The sequence below is a fragment of the Cupressus sempervirens genome, chromosome 8 (genome assembly GCF_028749045.1).
Source record: "Cupressus sempervirens isolate cs-2001-9-10 chromosome 8, ASM2874904v1, whole genome shotgun sequence".
Lineage (NCBI taxonomy): Eukaryota > Viridiplantae > Streptophyta > Pinopsida > Cupressales > Cupressaceae > Cupressus > Cupressus sempervirens.
Window position 1 is genome coordinate 591,844,243 of NC_143125.1, and position 19,899 is coordinate 591,864,141.

The following is a 19,899-nucleotide window of genomic DNA, read 5'->3' on the forward strand; positions in this document are numbered from 1 at the left end:
ATGATTTGTGCTTCTTAGTTGACATTGATTTTACCTATATTCAAACAGTAATTCCAAGGGTGAGATGGCTAAGGCCATTTGGGTATGAAATCAATATAGATGAAGCTTCTGCAGCAATAACTGCATTATTGGCAGTAGAGAGAGATAAAAGTGCTCCACACTTTGGCACTTATGATGTGGTAAGATCAAAGATAAATATGGAGCTAAAGACTGCCTCCACATTAAAGAAGAAAGACAAATTGTTGAAGAAAATTAAAAAGAAATTTGGTGAAGGAATTGAGGCTGAAGCAGAAGAAGATGAAGATGACAATGATGATGATGAAGATGAACAAGAACAAGGCCCAATGGAATTAACCCAAGGCCTAGGTGAAGACAAGGAGGAAGGTGCAGAGAAAAAAGAAGCCAAAGAAGCACCAACTGAAGCTGAGTCAAAGAAAAGGAAGGCAACAAAACAGCCTCCAGCTCAGCAAAAACCAAAGAAATCTGCTACGCCATCACCTCAAAAGCCAACAACCCGAGCTACAACAAGAGCCTCCACTAAAAAGGCTACAGAGGAAGCTACAAAGAAGAAACCAATCAAGGAAACACAGGAAGAGCCGAGGAAAAGAAGAAGATATGTGGCTCAACCTAATACTGATGAAGAAGATCAATCTGAAAAGGTAAGCCATTTTTCAGTTGATACTTTATGTAAAAAGATTGGAAATGGTGATTTAAGCAACTTAAATAAAGTTGGTTTCAATAAGTTTACTAAAGAAGAACAGAATAGGATAGAGGAAACAGTTTATGGAATGATGGCACAGTTCAAGTACACTCCTCTTGAACTAGATGGACAATTGCCAAAAGAACTGTCTAAAATTGTAGAAGACAGATGGCATTTTTGTTTAAAAATGGAGAAGGAGATGAGGAAATCAACCCTAGCAAGCGTATTGCCTGATTTGACTAAGGAACAAATAAAGAAAGCAGTCAAAAGGCATAATACTAGGTTTACACTTAAGTACAGGGCATTATTTATTCTCCAAAACAAGATGGAAGAAATTGTTCAAAGAACAATGAAATCATGGAAAAACTTGTACAAAAAGATTGAAGATTTTCTTGAAGAAGAATACAAGGAAGAAGCAGCTGCTCCACCAGAAGAGAGAAGAAAAAGGAGAGAAGAGAAGACAATAGTAGAGAAGGGAGAAGAAGAAAAGAAAGAAGTAGAAAAGAAAGAAGAAGAAGAAAAGAAAGAAGAAAAAAAGAAAAAAGAAGAAGAAAAGAAAGAAGAAGAAGAAAAGAAAGGAGAAGAAGAAGAGAAGAAGGAAGAAGAAAAGAAAGATGGAGAGGAGGAAGAGACACAAGAACAAGATGTAACGGCAACAGTTGAGCAAGAGCAACAACCAAACCAGAGTGTGCAAGACACACAATTGCCACCCTCTAGCCCTCCTCATGTACCCATCACACCTGCAGAAACTATAATTATAAAAGATGTTCCTGACACTTCTGGTCAGAACATCAATCCATTAACTGCAGAAGACCTCAAAAGAATCCTTGACCAATGTACGCAGCAAGCAAGATTGTGTACAGATCCAGTATTGGTCAGTATGGATGAATTACAAAAACTAGTAGAAAGCATAGTTAGAGAAAAGGTGAATCCACAAGAACCACCTTCCATCATCTCTACAACTACTAGTGGTCAACCTCAAATGCCCACAATTATTTCATTAGGCATAGTTGACACCTCAATACAGAAGCCGAGTGCAGCTGTAGAAAAAGAAACAGAACAAACAGGACAGACTATTACATCTGATCCTACAACACAAACACAAGATGCACTTCCTAAGATTACCATAATTGATCAAGGAAGTAGACAGCAGGAGGAGAAAATAGAGAAAACTCCTAAAGAGCAAGAGGCAATACAAACATTGATAAATTTGCCTACCTTGGGAACTCCTTCACAACAACCATTGCAAATATTTGCACCAAGATCTAGTACTACAAAAGTTGCAAGGGTACTTCACTATGGAGACCCTGAATTAGATGAGGAGATAGTCATACCAGGATATGACTCAAAAACGATAACCATTGATCAAATCAATGAGTTGCAGGAAGCACTGAATAGGAGAAAGAGACAAGAGATACTCAGGAGGGAGTATAAACAAAAGCAAACACTACATGAGATTAAGGACATCTTTATGGATGCCTTCAGTTTACAGTCACCAAATGAGTCAAAGCATATCATAGAGCAATTATCAGATATTGTTCACCAGGTGACAAATGAAGACCAAGAGACAAATGCAAAACTTATAGAATGGTCTGAAAGAAAATTCCAGGGAAAAGTAAATGAGCAAGTATCAAGTCAAATTGCACTCTCCCAAGTTGAATTGGCAAAGCTAATAGACAAAGTGAAAAAGGTACTTGAGAATATATTCTCATTGTACAAAAAGTTGTGTGACTTTTCTTACTTCACACAAGAGACAAGCCAAAAGATGTTGAGCTTGGAAAGAAATTTAAATATTTCAAGCATGCAGCTACCAAATGATCCAGCTCAAAGTGAAAAGCATTTTGCTCAATCGCTTCACACTCAAAAAGAAATAGCTGTATTATCAGCAGATGAGGCCAATATCAAGGCAAAATTGATACAGCTCCAGTCCTCCATTACCCCACATTTGGAAATACTCCATAAGGAACAAGTCTATGCAGAAATTGTTCTCAAGAAAGATCCCAATCTTTCTACTTCAGATGGACTTATTCATCTTGCTGCAGAGACTGCCATCCAGCACAAATCACTGGAAATTGCTTTGAACAATTGGGATGCAGCTCTCAGGATGATTATGGAGGTAAACAGCACATTTTTGGCGAAATATGGTCTTAACCCTTAAAATCCTTTGACATAAGTGTCAAAAAGGGGGAGATATATATTTTATTAACAAAAGGGGAGATATTATAAGATGAATGAGAGAATGGGGGAAATAAAACCAAGAAAACCAAGGGGAGCATGATATACAGATAATGGTACAATCAACCAACTCAGGGGGAGTTACAATAATTTTGAGGTATATATATTGTAAGTTGCACAAATTTTATTAAAGATTTTTAAAACCTCTGTATATACCAAGCAGATTAGTTAATGTACTCATAAGATTAGTAAGTGTTTTTGTCACTCATGTCAAAGGGGGAGATTGTTAACCTCATAATGGTTTTTGACACTTGAGTGCCAATACACTTAACCACTTCCTATATTGGAACTGAGTACACCATGTATGCCGAGCCACAACATGAGCCGAGTCAGGAAAGACTTCAGGTGCCGAGTGATCTTTAGGTGCCGAGTAGCCTTCAGGTGCCGAGTAAAGATCAGGTGCCGAGTGAAGATCAAGTGCCGAGCAAAGTTCAAGTGCCGAATGACTTTAGGTGCCGAGTGATATTTAAGTGCCGAGTTACAGATGATGCCGAGCAATACAGAAATGCAACAGGAGCCGAGTAAGCCAGTTTGATATTAGTGCCGAGCATCTAGAATCAAAAAGTGCCAAGTAACACAGAATGTACATATGAGTTTGTAACTTCATTGATTCATATGTAAACCGTTTTCATGGCCGACATATGACGAATCTTGAAGGATTAAATGATAGGATTGAATATTTTGTATTTTCTATGCAATCTACATGCAACCAATAAGAAAAATGGAGAAGGCATGCAACCAATAAGAAAAGTGCAAGGAATGAGCGGGAAGCAAAGATTCAATATGGATCGTAAATCCATACCTAACCCTAAGTCTTCGAATGTCTTTATAAGGAGGACGAAATCTCATTAAAAAAGTGGATGTACAAGGGTGTGGAAGGAACACTATTTCAGAGTAAAGAGTATCAGATCTCAGAGGATCAAGATTAGAGAAAGCAGATCAAGTGCCTGTATTCAGCAAACGAAGGATTGCAAGCTATCAGGTTTATTGTAAGCTATCAGGTTTATTGTACCTAATACTCTCTAGCAATTGTATTAGAATGAAAAACCCTATGGTGATAGTTTAGCTTAACGGCTATTTTGTAGATCCTTTAAATAGGTGATTAAATCCTTTAATAGGGTGACACTTCATGTAAAGTGTTTGTAAATCCTTTAACCAGGTCACTATTGATACAATGTAAAGCCTTTAACAGGGCAGGCCTTTAATAGGGCAGACCATCAGAAGTGGTTAAATATTATTACTGCAGTGATTTTGTGGGTATCATCCCCACCCCAGTTTTACCTTCTTATTTCTGGAGGATTTCTGGGTTACAAAAATCTCAAGTGTTATGTGGTGATGCTTATGTGTTTTTCATAACTGTCTAATATGTTCATATGCATGCAATCTACTTTCAGTTAAAAGGTTTTAAATTTTTAATGGTTAAAATACAGTACTTCTGATTCACCCCCCCCCCCCCTCTCTCAGAAGCATTCTTCCTATTTGAATATTCCAACATGAACAAGCAAGAAACTCAATGATTGAAAAGGTGATATGAGTACGAAGTTGTGTAAACTGAGAATTTCAACACGCAGATCTGAGACAAATGTCATTTAAAATCAGAAGAGAAGATGGCAAGGGGAGGAGTTCTCTGCCAAGTGAAGAGGAAGAAATTAAAGTTTTAAGGGGGGGAGCCCACACTTAGCCAAATTGTTTGAGGACCTTGGAAGTCTAGTTCCAACCATCTCTCAGGACTCCATTTCCAACAGGCCCCAAATTTCTGCTCCTCCTAGCACACAAAATTCAGAGACCCCCTTCATTTCTGCCCAAGATAAGGGACTGTCCAAGCGAGTCTAAGATGAAGTTTCAGCTTCAAATGGGTGAAAAAGATATAAATCAAGGGAGTGAGGTGAAAATCAATGGAAGTTTTGGATGCGTTATCTGATTTCAAAATAAAGAGAAGGATAAAAATCAGATCCTTGACAAAATTCAACCAGCGCACAATGAAAATCAGATTAAAAGGCATCAATGTGAGAACAAAATCAAGATGGAATTGTAAAGTGCAAATGAGAAAGGACTGAGTTTAGCAATTTGGAAACCAAGCAAAGAATTAATGGAATTCTGGGACTAGATTGGAATCCAACCACATGTCAGAGCTCGAGTTCCAATACCAGGTTAGAATGCACCTATATGTTGGAATTAAAATTCCGGCAACCCCCTAATCTCTGCCCAGTTATTTACGAATTGGGGGGTGAGTTGATCACTGCAAATCAGTCTCATTGCTTGTATAAGTTGGCCTAATGGATAATAAGGGAATTAAATTAAGTCAATTTCAAAATCAGATTGGAAATACAGCATATTTCACATCAGCTACATGAATTTGAAGAAAACATTGAAAACATTTTGAATTTAGACTTAAAGAAACATCAGATTTTGGGCAAATTCAAGGATTTAAACTCAATTTTCAAGTCTATAAGGTACAAAATTTAGATCTGGATAAGAAAATCAGAGGTTGCGATTTGAAAAGGGCTATTTGAAACTCCCAATCAAAGCCTTATTGAGATGAGTTCACCCAAGATCTTAACTTTACACACAAAGATTTTTAATATCAGTCAGCAAGGTATATTAGAATATTTTAGGTTCTTTTACTATTTTAGTCTCTTGCTATTTTTAGCTTTATTAATGGTTATTTTAGGTGTTTTAGTTTGTTGTTTTATTTTAGTCCTCTATTTTGAGAAGACTTAAACTTCAGTGTCCATTGAATCTGTTAATTCAAGTAAGCAATTTCAAGTTTCATGGTATTAAAGCAAGAGCTGATCGAAGTCTGACTCCCTCAAGGGAGGGCTCAAGATTTTGGGAGGGGCATTTTTCTTCAAAATCGAGGGTTTTATTTAAGATGTTTTTGATGAAAAAAAAAACTGCAGGTTTTTTTGTTGAGAAATTTGGAGTTTTTTTTGTGGAGGATTTTGCCAGGCTCGCCTAGGGTTTCTGAGAAACAATTCTTCCTGAATTTTTGAAAGGAAGAATTTTTCTCCAAGAAAAATTGTGATCTGTCTCTTTGCACATTTTGAGGTTTTCTGGTGTGAAATTGTGATTTTTTCCATAACGGTTTTGGGCTTTTGCAGATTGAAACAAGCCTTTTATTTTCTATAGCCTGTGTTTATATTTTGGTTTCTGTTCAAATGTTTTGGCGACAAAAATGTTTTACCAGATATCATTGTTGCAAGAAACGTGTAATATCTAGGCATCGGCTTTCTTTGTCTGTAACCTACATCTTGCTTTGTACGTGTCATTTTTTCTTATTCAGGTGCCCTAATATTTGTGTAACAGTTATGGTATTATTTTTTTCGCCAGTGACCCGCATTCTCACTCTCGCATTTTGTGCCATAGTTTTTTATAGTTCTTTCTGTGGGAATTTTTTCTGCATTGCAGGACTTCTCTAGCTTTCCTAAGCCGCAACTGCCACATTTTGTATTGGCCCTGTTTGATATGTGTTCCACTTGTGAACTTTCAGTTATTATATGTTTCAACGTCTGGGTTTTGTAAGATTTGTCCACAGAAATTGTGAATTCTCATTTGGTGGGTTTTCTAATTTTTTCCACAATAGTATTCTTGTTTCCAGGTTTTTACCCTTTTTCCAAAAAAAATGAGCTTTGCAAACTTCAATTTCAGGGTTTTGTCAGTATTTCAATAAAAACTGTCGCTTCTTGCAGTCATAGTGCTCATCTGCAAAAGTTCTTGGAGAATCATGGTATCTTGCAGCCTATTTATGGAGTACTGCTCTCCTGCAAAAGGGTTTGGCGATTTTTCTCAAAATCATAGTTTTAGACTTTTAGTTTCATTTTGGCATCTCTACTACATGGGGGGTGATACCTTTGTTTCCCACCAATCAGGTTGGCGAGTTTTTTGCTATCTTATTCATTTGCAGAAGTTTTGCAGAGTTAAGGAGGGTCTCAGTAGCAGGTTCATTCTGCAAAGTGTTCTGATGATAAGGGAGCAGCCTTCTCTATGCATCTGTGACGAGAAGGGAGCAGCCTTCTAGACATTTGTGACCAAAAGACCGGCAGATTGTCTTCTGTAGGGTAGTCGATAGAATCACCATCAAGGAAGGGTATTAGAATATTTTAGATTAGATTCTTTTACTACTTTAGTCTCTTGCTATTTTTAGCTGGCTCTGCAGAATCTTTTATATTCATGGTCATTTTAGGTGTTTTTATTTACTGTTTTCTCTCCTATTTTAAGACTTAAGTTTCGATTTGAAGCTCTTGTGAATTGCTATGTGTATTCGTTGAATCTGTTAATTCAAGTAAGCAATTTTAAGTTTCAAATAAACATCTAAGACAACATTTTAAATGATATTTCAAATAGGATTGAGATTTGTTCGATGTTAATGCATGGATTAATTCTGATACAACTCAAAGCTGAGATTAGAGGGAATGCTTTATCTCATTTATACTCACTATTTTATGAACTGCCACAAGTATTTTCTTGTTTTCAAGGGGAACATGGAGAAGACTTTCAAGATGAAAAAGACATTTCCTCACTTCAATTAGAATTTTCATTAATGTCAAAGAAAAGAAGTTGAGTAGACGAATGGAAGACGTTATTGTTGATGATTAATGGTGAAACTAGGGTCCATAACTTTTCATTCTTGTTGATAGTCAGTATCCGTGTAAGGTTAGTATGGGCCTTATTGCAGGCATTTAACTTTAATTGGAAATGTTCATTTGGATTGCGCCATAATTGGATATATGAATGACTATTGACAATATGAAAATCATCCACACACCTTAGAAGATAGTCCCCTTATTTGCATAGTTCATTTGGCAAAGCAAGGACTGGTTAGAGTCTCACCTCACCATCACTAATCTCTTAAATTGTAGAGCTAGCCTAGTTTTCTAAACCCTTATCTATTTGCAATTTGTTTCATTAGAAGTAATTGAAGAGCCTATTACAAAGTAATTGGAAAAAAATACGCGAGGCCAAAAACTAGGGTTTCGAAGAAAACCCTAGTCAGCAGCCATGAATGGTCAAAGTTGCAGAAAAATGGAGAGAAGAAGCAGAAAAATTGACGATTTGTGGTCACAAACAGCTGGTCTGAGGTCGTCAATGGCTGAGGGTAGCAAAAACAACATTACAGCAAGTGTCTGAAGCGTGTGTGAGGGATCAAATCGACAGCCAAAAAAATGATAGACGGCTTGAGTTGCCCACGTTTTTTCTGTGATCAGCTGCAATGTTTGTTTACAGTCATGAATAGCAGAAGGAACACCCAAGGAAACGCTCAGAATAAAGGTTAGTTGCAGACGAACAGCCAACAGAAAATCATGATTTGCAGATGGCCGCGATTTTCAAGTTGGAAACTGAATTCGCGTTTTTTTCAGGCCTGTAAGCCCGAGCCAAGATCAAAGCAAAACAAAACCCTAGCCGTGACTAGGTATTAGGAAGCAGGTATGTGCAGAATAATTTCGAAAATTATAATCCAAAAATTTCAATTAAGAAATTCTTATTTTTGAAAAAAAATTCAACCACGCTCTAATACCATATTACGAAGTAATTGGAAAATATTTGCTTTTCATTAACAAAGACCGAAAGGTCATTATATACAAAAGAATAAAACGACGATGTTTCCTTAGGAAACGATCGTAAAGAATAGAAACATTTTATTCTAGCTGAAAGAAAGCTAAAAAAGCTACAGCTAACAAAAGCTAACTAGATATTTACAATAGATTACCATTAACTAATAAGAGACGATTATCTATTATCGTAATAGAGCCATCATTGCCAAATCATTTGTATTTGCAAAGTTGATATGTATTGAATGAACAGAGTTAAGTCCCTAAGTGATTGCCAACATATCACATTACAAAATTGAGTTAAGTCCACAATAAGAAGGAACCTTCAGGTTGTCTTGGTTGATCGTACAGTCATATCCATTGTTTAGCATCTAAGCTTCCTTATTCAAGAGATAATTTAATATTTGGCATTTCATCCTAAAATACCAAGTATTTCATCCTACATGTTGAAGTGATCACGAAACTCACATCAATAGAGCCAACTAGAGAAGAAAAGCAAATTAATACAACAAATTATAGCTTAGAGAAATTGATAAATCATAATTTGACTTGACCTTGAAACTAGGAGAAATATTCCATTTAGAGAATTTAGTGAGGTCGGATCAAGAATTGACCCTTGAAAGGAAAGGGGTCAATTCAATGAAATCTCACATCATAAAATAGGCAAAATAACTCTTACTACTTCTGATAGATTAAGGAAGATCACCGCTCATTCATGGGGTAGAAAAATTAGAAACCTACCTATATCTTAACACCATGATGGAACAAGGTGTCACCAAATTCATCATCTTACATTTAGATGGGGTTGCACACAACTAGTGGCACCATGGCTTAGTAACACAAGACTATCAAAACATAACATCTTATGATGACTTCACTAGCAAGCTCATTTAAAGGTTTGACCAAAAACATTTGAAGGGATACTTCAAGGAAATAACTTGATTAAGGGAAGAGGGAACAAATAAGGACAATGTGAAAATATTTAAGAAGCTCTCCATCGTGGTTCTTAGAATAGCCAAAAAGGACTCATTTACTTTTTTATAAATGAACTATCAAAATCTATTCAAGGCATAGTAAGTGCCTTGGATCCAACCACTCTCCAAGATGCAATCTTAAAAGTCATATGAAGTGATACCACCAAAATGGATGATGAAAGTTACTCTATAAACATATCATCAAAAGATAAACCCTTCAAAGAGGAAGATGGGCACAAGAGAACATTTCGCTCTCGATATGATTGTAAAAAGCTTCAAAGGAAAGCTTTATCATTCACTTGTAAGGGTATATGGAACCATTCAGAGATAGCAGAGACTTCCAAACATTCCCACCTGTCCCCATAAGTCTCAAAAGTGTAGTTTAAAAAAAATCTTGGATTATATATTTACAATACATTATTTCTGATTATGCTAACTACCCTAAATACAAATCAGAAGTGAGGTGTCTATGTTGTGTTTCCATGTTTATTGCTACTGTCATATTTATCCAACAATATATTATCAAATTCCATTTCATATATAGTTAAGTTCAATGCATAAGGGTTTCATATAAACAGTGGTCCATAAAATATCAGTTATTATCAGCAGACACATTTGAAACATACAATTCCTATGGTATTTAGTATTTGCAATTTGCTATTTTACTAATTTGCATAGTTACACCGCCCTGGGAGACGGGGGGACAAGTTTCCGAGACGGGGGGACAGAGAGGCCTTGATTTGGGGACGGCAAGGGGACGGCGGGGGGACAGCGGCGGGGGATGGGGGGGTGGCGGAAGGAGTAGGGTTGTATATACTATACATATGGTATAGCATATACCATATCAACTGGAATATCATGATTCATGATCAAATGACAAACAAACAATGAACATTAAACATTGAATATCAGCAAATAATAAATATTAGTCTAAACTCTATATATCAGCCTTCAAATCAATAGTATGAGTATCTAGATTCTACTATCTAATAGTAATCAATGATCATATGAGTCATGACATAAAGATGATTACAATAAGTATCATGTGCCATGAATCATGATATCAAAATAAGTATATAATGCAAACAAAAACTACAAGTCTCCTAGAGTCCAAATCAAAATGTCAAATCAATGGAGACTCCTTGGCACCCCCCCACAATGAAGGAGACTTCTTGGCGTCCCCCCTCAATGAAGGAGACTCCTTGGCATCCCCCTGCACCCCCACACTTGGAGACCTCTAGCCGTCTCGGAGACGTCTCCCCCGTCTCAAAGGCCTCTAGCCGTCTCGGAGACGTCTCGCCGTCTCCGACGGCGGTGGCGCTCTAAGTGGCGCCACCCGAAATGCCGAGATGCCGTCCCTGTCTCCGAAACGGCCCAATTTTGGGGGGGGGGGGGGGACACGTCCCCGTGTTACACTGCTAATTTGTCAAAGTTTCATTTGATATGTAATTCGTATACATCTTTACATGACTAGATTTTCAAGTATTATATAATTCTAGCGGTATTGTGTTCCTTATTTTAACTGCACTTGTGATTCCACAGCAATATTTAGGATCAACCCAAAAGGGGACATTACAGTTCCAAATGCTGTTGGATTGAACACAAGAAGGTGAACTCCTCCTAAAGTGCATTGCTAGAGGTTCTCTATAAGTATATGCTACATTTAGGATAGGTTCTTTGAAGGCATATGTTGTTAGATTTAAATATAGGGTGATGATCTCTCTTAGCATAAGTTAAATATCTTGTACATTGTAATCTTGTTATTTAGATAATGTATCAGAGTGGTGTTGCTGCTGCTGGAATTTTTTTGAAAGGGTTTCTTAACATAAATAGTGTTTTTGTGGGTGTATATTTTGGTTTGGCATTACATTACATTTGGATTTTGTAACCTACTTGGAACAGTTATTCTCTTAAGATCATCAGTAATTTACTAACACTCATGACATCTGTAAACCTCAATAACTACAGTTTTGCTTTGGTTAGATTAGCTGTAGCCGATGGCCACACGTCCAGGCTACAGCCCATAAGGACACACAATGTACATTGAACACTTAACTTTTGATGGATGAGGACCCCAGTCGCGAATCTCTTTTCTCTATCAACAAAAAATAATATGATGAAAAAGGGATTCAAGGGATGCAGCGGTAACAAGCTTTGCATCTTCTCAAATCCGTTAGACTCAGATTGTGGGAAAAAATGAACAGAGCAGTCAGATACAGTGTAAAGCGAGCAGAAAAATTGGAAATGTTGTAATTAATGAAAGAAGCAATCAAAGCCAGAGGCAGGAGTTAAAATTTCGTATAAAAATATCCCCTTTGTAATTTACAACAGTGGGATTTGATGTTCCCAAAAAAAATGAAAAAGAAGATATACAATTAACTGATGGCATAAAATTGAGCCTTCCCTTAGGATTTTGCATTTAGACTAGATCTTTTCATTGTCTAGTTTACATGGTACCTCTTGTGGTCCGAATGCAAAATTTTGCATGTATGGTTTATTATAATTCTATATTTACACGACGTCTGCGCTTGGCTATTTTTAGTATAGAAATATGTAAGATCGCAAATATAACACTAAAAAAAACCTGCATGTTTTATGTATATTTTCTAATGGCATATAAAATCATAAGACTCGTAGCTAAATATTTTTGAAAAAACAAGATTTTCCCAGACTGTAATATTAAGGGTTTGGAAACCTTGCATAATCGATGCATTGTCGATCTTGAGAACAAAAATGAAGTCCATGAATGCAAAAAGAAATGGGATAAGAGACAAATGATGATTAAAATGCGCGACAAGCCAATTGATCCAAAAGAGGAACTTAAATACCTGCGCAAAAGCAACGCCACGTCCCCTTCTGTTATATGTCCCTTTCGCTTCATTTCTGTCTTGTGGTCTGCTATCTCCTACAACGACGCATTGTCTGGAATTGGCAGCTTCAGCCGGAGTTCATCAGCAAGACTATTTTTGAGCTCCAATATTTACAAAAGGTTTTTAGCCCCTGTTAAAAACGCTTGGAATACGTTGTCGTGGAAAGGAACTAGTTCCGAGTTCGCATCTGCTGGAGTGAAAAAAAAAGGATGTATTGACAAGATTTAAGCGATGTTTCCAATGGCTATTTCTTTTATCCCACTCCACTTTTAACTTTGTTTTCATAGTTATTAATCTTCATTTTTTTGTTTTTTTTTTTTCTATTAATATTGTGATGTGATCTCTATTCATTTAACTTTTGATTTTCAAAATTCATTTAGATTTTTGTTTTTAAATTATTTTAATTTATTTATTAATCTTCATTTTTATTTTTATTTTCTATTAATATTGTGATGTGATCTCTATTCATTTAACTTTTGATTTTCAAAATTCATTAAGATTTTTGTTTTTAAATTATTTTAATTTATTTTTTTTATATTAATTTTTTTAGTATTATTTTTTTGTTTTTATAATTTATTTAGTCAATAGAATATTTGTTAAACGTATTATTATTTTTTATTTCTCTTATTAATTTTTCATAATAGATTTTTATAAAAAAAATTAAATGATTTTTTTTATATTTGATAAATTTAATTTAAATAACTAATATTTATTAATCTATTTAAAATATTTTAGTAAATATTATGTTATTTAAATTGAAAATTATTAATAATCTACTTTTAACTATTGTTTAAATATCTACTTTTAACTATGGTTTTTCTTTTCTTTTCTTTTCTTATTTATTTAATAAATAATTATTTGTGGTCCCCACATTTTACCTTATATTGTGATTTCTATTTATTTAACTTTTAATTTTTTAAATTGATTTATGTTTTAGTTTTAAAATTATTTTTTATATTAGTTTAGTTTTTTCTTTAAATATTATTTTTTCAATCTTTATAATTTATTTAGTCAATAGAATATTTGTTAGAGATGTTATTTTTTCATAATATATTTTTATATTTCTCTTATTAATTTTTAGTAATAGATTTCATGACGGAGTTTTTTTTAAATGATTTTTTTTCATATTTGATAAATTGAACTTAATTGTAAAATTTTGAAATTATTGAACATGTTTCTCAAGCAATATTTAATTTTTTTAAATATTGTAAATTTTATATCTATGTTTTAATCTTCAACTTTTTTATTGTTGTATTTTCATTTTTAAAAAACTTATATTTACATTATTTAATGTTCATTCTACATTTTTCTCTTAAATCGCATCTCCTAACGATGCACTCGTCGCATGCACAAAAGCATGTGACTGCTAGTTTTAGCCTATATTAAAAAGGTTTTGAATATGCTATCATGGAAAGGTGATTGGTTCCAAGTTTAAATCTGCTAGAGTGATTTAAAAAAATGGTGAAAAGATTACAAAAAGCAAATGTAAAGTAGGGGATGTATTCATAAGTTTTGAATTTATTTTTATGGGCATGTATGGGATGTATTCATAAGTATTCTATGGAGATTATTATTTAATTTGATCAAATAGTGTTTTAAGAAAATACATATTATAAATTTATGTATATTGTTTTTATAAAAAAAAATTAGTTATATATTGGTAATAGTTTATATTTTAATTAGTTAAAAATATTACGGGTGGTAGCATAGATATCATTTATTTTTTAAAATTTGATATGTAAAAATCTAGTACAAGTAATTAAGAGCAAGATATCATTTAATGTAAAAAAAAATTGAAATGTATGTTAAGAAAGTAACCTGAATATTCTACAGGTCTATGGGTACAGAATCGTACCTCACTTTTCTTGCTAAATATTCTCTAAAGAATGACATTGCATATTATTTATAGTCTCTATAGAGGTGTCGGCAATCAGGTTGGAATTTGTTAGTTTGACTTGTAATTAATTATTAGTTAAGCCTTATTACTATTCCAAAGTCGCCGACTTAGAGACTCTTAATAATGGATGCATTTCAAAGGGTCATGTCTCTTAAGAACATACCCTTCAATAAGGATATTTAGACAGGTAATATATGTAGTTTTAGGACACACAAAAACATACAGTCTGGACTAAAAGCGTATATATATCCTATCGGGTTCCTTGTATCAATTTCACACTCCAGTTTAAGATTATCTCAATAATACAGTCATCTCAGAATTCGCATATTCAGACCTACATATTAGTATTTGAATCAGGGTTGATGTTCACCTAGTTTTATCTTAAACTCAGAATTCTTGACATCTAAATCTGCAGATCTTCACAATGTAGTCTATAAAATGTTTTGGAATTAAAGAGGCCACATAATTTTGATAGTCTTTGTCTTGGTAGTGGAAAAATAACATTAGGTAACAAGTTCAAACTTGAAAATAAAGACTTCTACCTCCAAAATTGTAAGTGTTTGGAACTCATGAGCATTGACCTAATGCAAGTGCTTTTAGTTTAAAAGAGTTCTTTAGAATAGTTCATTTCAACACAATTTTTAGTAGGTGCACTTACAACCAAGCTTTGAGAATTTGACAAGTACTATTAAGGTGCCCCTTCCTTTATTTGAGCAAAGTTTTCACTTTTGATTTTTATCGTTTGTTAATTAGTATGTTGTGTAATCTTTACACCTCATAACTCACAAGAGGTAATCAAGTAATTCATGTTACATCTATCAATTCATTGTACGCTTGTGAATTTTTTGAATTCCAAATAAATCACAACTAATTAGTGGGTATTATTATTTTCTCTCTTTTTATCTTCCATTGTATTGCAGTTTCTCCATTTCCTTTGCATATTTAATTTAGCTAGGGTTTCTCAAAGAAAAGAAAAAAGTATTTTGTTTTTAAGGTCAGTTTTTCTTTGTCTAGTTTTCCACATTCTTTAAGTTTTTACATAGCATATTTAACAGGCTACTAAGAGGTTTCTCAACACCGAGGCTTATACGTATGATAAATTTTGTCCCTAAATTTGTTTAAGTGTCATTTGTCTAGATTTTTTTTGGTATTTTATGTCACACCATCAAACATTTTTCAACATCTACATATTGGAAGGTTTAGTAAAACAATTGTGGTTTTAGATTATTTTGGTTTTCCCTTTTGTAGGTGTTGCTTTGTATATCTACTTTATCTAGGGTCTCTAAATTTCCTATGTATATATATTCCACCCAAGGTTTGATTATTGATTTTGATCTCTTATCATTTTCCTTTTAATTTCTATATTTATTTTGTGTTCAAATGTGTAGATGTGTATATCTAGTTGACCTAAGGTTTCTCCATTTTGTATATCTAGTCTACGAAGGGTTTCTCCATTTCTTTTGAGCTTTGATCTTTCTCCTTTTTCTTCTTCTTATCTTTCTTTTCTATTTACTTTTTTGGGAAAATGAATTTTGATGAAACTATATGATTAATTTTGAAATTTCATTGAAAAATACTTGGACTATTGATAAAGGTGGCAAAATATTTAATATAAATTCTTATATTTAATTTTTATCAAATGCATACTTTAACTATTTTCATCTTTTTTTATCAAAATTAGCCAAATTTAACCATAGAATTGGACTCTTGTATTTTGTTGTTTGATAATTAATATGAACCTACACTTGTTTATTTACTTTTGTAAAAAAATTAATACATAAGCAAATGCTCTAAATTTCTTAATTCTTAACTCCTTTATCATTCGTCTAATTTTGAAATACTTAGTTATGAGAAAAAATTACTTGTGCTTCATCTACTTTTTTAGATTCTCGGAGATTTGAGAGGGTATATTTCTAATAGGGAAAGTGTGGCTTAAAAAGTTGCATTTGTGAAGCAGTTAATAAATTCTCAATGCATAACCAACAGATTGACAAATATAACCTTTTAAATTGTAGATATCTATTATTTATAGCTAACAATTAAAGATCTCAAAATCCCTATATATTTAACATAATATACTAATACCATGTTCCAACCATATCATTTGTTCAAGCAACTAAAAGTTTAAAAATCTAGATAGAATAGATATACCTTAGTCTACGGAAATTACTTGGATGGATAATTTTATATTATAATATTTTTATCTCACTCCTTATGATGATTTAATTCCTTGTTTATAAGCATTCATTTAAATTTAGTTTGTGCAAAATGTTAGTGTGTATTATGTAATCATATTTTATAATATTGTATTCCTTGTCCATTTAAAATTAGGAATATATAGCAGGTGTAACTTTAGTGGTGAATATTTGCCAATTGGCTAATATTTTACGTTGGTGAGTTAGGATTTGGTGAAAATAATGGGTATATCAAGTTGATCGTGTCATCTAAACTTTATAAGTTGAATGCCTAAGCCCATTGCCCATTGATTTATGTAATGTTATCCTTTTCTTTCACAATATCGCCAAATGAATGTAATTTTTGTATAGAGTAAATAGATTTTTTTTCCTACAATTTCCAAAGCTTGTCTTTATCAATGACCTATATTTGTTAATGGTATTATAAAGATATATTTAGAGGAGGCACCAAATTTGCATAGCATTTTATGGGCACGTTTCTTAAACTAATGTCATTTTCACCAATTCTATTAATCATAGCAAATTATTGGATGAACCATAATTGCCTCAAAAATTACATAAGATACAATAGAATTACGATGTCTTCACCAAATATTTGTGTTCCATTTAATATTCTTGTCGAATTTGCCAAAAAGAATTGGTATAAATATATTCATAGATAAGTGGTATTTTACAAAACTTGGTTCTAATATGATTTGTTTTGATATTTCAATTATGATCGATGGCAAAGTTTCAGATTGCTAAATGCATTAGCGACTGCAATTGAGGCAAAGGTAAGTGATTAGTTTTTAGTGTACTATGTTATAATATTATTATGAATTCGCTTAAGGTTTCACCTCTATTTGTCTATAATTTTAATTTGATTCTTATTTAGTGGGGACTAGTTAGTGTTCAATGGTCACCCAAGAGACCTCTACCATAATGGCATATATATATATATATATATATATATATATATATATATATATATATATATATATATATATATATATATATATATATATATATATATATATATATATATATATATATATATATATATATATATATATATATATATATATATATATATAACATGGGGCCAATGAATCATATTCATATATATTATAGTCTATTTTCACTTCTTCAACAAGTTTTTTTAGCAACCTTTATTTCATCAAAGATGTCGAACAAGAATAAGGACAAGGCTCTTGTATGTGGGGAAATCCAAGAGAGGCTAGCAAAATATTAGAACCTTATCATCATATTTTGGTGGTGGAAAAGTTTATGACCAAAATTAGGAAGTTACATCATCACAAGTAGATTTACAAGATTCATAACCTATATGGCATATTAAAGATATCACAATGATCTTTAAGAAGATTTTTAGGTAAAACCATGAATAGTTAGCATAAAATAATCAACTTAGGTGAGACTAAAAATGCCACTAGCAATGACGGTGCATAGAAAGGGAAAATCAAATACAGTTCAAAAAGGGATAGATACATGTGTGTCCCTCGACAATCAATGTAAAGATAAACCAACACTATGTGATGTCAAATTTTCCAAGTGGCTATAAATCATATATTTGGATAATCCTGATAAATTTTTAAAGATCGGTGCAAACGAGGAGTTGTGCATAGAAGTAGGTGGAGTTGAGATACCAATGTATTATTTTTTGATAGTCAAGTCTAAGGAACTAGGAAAGAACCCAAGGAAGTTAATATCAAGTGTTATAAGGGAAAAATTTATCAAGATTGTCGAGTCTGTAACTACTTTTGTGAAGCACATTGTCTATAATCTTTCCTCACAAATGAGAGAAAGATTCCCTCCAATCAGACTACTTGAATCCATGGCTATTGTGTTCCTAGATACTGAAGTCTCAACAATTCAAAAGATTTTTGAACTAAGCTACTAACTTGGATAAATCATTTTTCCAAAACCAAAGAATTCAATGGAGTAACTCTAAATTAAATTTTAGATAAATCATTTGAGACAGTAATCAAGTCATTTCTTACAAATAGTGAGGGACCAATTTAAAATTATGCAGAACCCCCACAAAGATGGATTAGCAAGAAGGCTTTGGAAAATTCCATAGAGAAATGTTGATTGATTCAATATTAGAATTTTTTGAGCTGGTTGATTTATGTATGACCATGATATTGGGGTCTGTAGACAATGAGATAGTTTCTAGTGCTTTGGAGTTCCTAAATTCAAAGCTAAGAAAAAAATGAAACAAGAATTCAAAAAATTTCTTGAGGCTCTATACATCTAGGTATAATGTCTATACTTTTCCTTATGATAGGGAAGTGAATATGTGAAGGAACAAATGTCAAAGACGAGGGTTGTGCAACATTTTAAACCAACTTGAAGTACCAAAAATAATTATGTTTCTGACTCATGTACTAGTATCGATAGCATTTAACTTGAGATGCAATTAAGCGACGGTATGCAGAGTGAAGAAAACATAGCAAAGAATAAAGGAAGTTATGAACTTGATGGCAAGGAATCTGAGGATCTCAATAATGAGATGATGTGGAAACTTGAACCATTGTCAAATTAGTAGGTCTGATGCAGGAGCATCCTGGGTGTAAGAGCAATCTTGCATCACCCAAAAATATTTTCATTTCAGTCTTTTCTATTTTAATAAGGACTAGTAGATAGGGTGGTTACTATTTATGGGATCTTGCTATTTTTAGTAAGTTTTTCATACGAGCTTGGAATGTTCTCATTTTCTATATGAAGGTTCATTTTAGAGTTTTAAGCCTACCATAAAAATCTCATTACTCCAACTTAAGTATCAAAGAAGTTATTGCAGATTTTAGGTGGAAAATTTTGAAGAAAAATCTTCAGGCTCACTATTGGAGGCCTTGGAGTACCCAGATGAAGTCCAAAAACTTGATAGAAGGGTGTTTGTGCCATTCCAATCCTGTAGATCAAGAGCTGGCATTTCTAAAAAGTGGTTATAATAGCCAATTAGAGCAAGGGTTTGAGAGTTATGGCCTTCTGAAGTAAGGCTACTTGAAATATCTAAAATAATTGTCAAAGATTATTTGGCCAACTATATATGTATTGTTAGGGTCTGTTGGCCCTAGGTATTAAGTTTCATTGTCTAGAACCTTCTCGGGCGGCATAAAATTGCCTATTTAAGAAAGACCCAAACATTGTTTATAATAGCTTTGGGTGATAGTTCATAATTTGTCTTACAAATTATTGTAATGAAGGCACCCATGTGGGTTAGCATATTGTACCTATGAATTCTATAATTTCGCATTTGCAACGCAAATAAGAAGTCCATATTTTGTTCTTGCATTTTTTTTTGTTTCTTTGTTTTCTATTATGGTTTATGGTATTAAGGGGAGCAGGTATTAAGGGGAGCACTCTTCATCAAGGTCCTGGAAATTTATTAAACTTATTATTATACTATATGTATCTCATCATCAATGTGCATAATAGCATATCCTAATGTCAAAAATATGAATATGGTTGATAACTTGATG

The 19,899-nt window shown here is 33.3% G+C and overlaps 1 protein-coding gene across 2 annotated transcripts in view; it reads right to left on the reverse strand.

The window, feature by feature from the left end:
- LOC149543822 (Homeodomain-like superfamily protein) overlaps positions 1–12,565 on the reverse strand; it is a 116,484-nt gene extending 103,919 nt beyond the window's left edge. For both annotated transcript variants that reach the window (XM_089798509.1, XM_089798508.1), the window contains exon 1: positions 12,287–12,565. In XM_089798509.1, the coding sequence (XP_089654635.1) occupies positions 12,287–12,339 (53 nt within the window). In that variant the 5' untranslated portion in view covers positions 12,340–12,565. The remainder of the gene's footprint in view (positions 1–12,286) is intronic.
- Between the last annotated feature and the right edge of the window lie 7,334 nt (positions 12,566–19,899).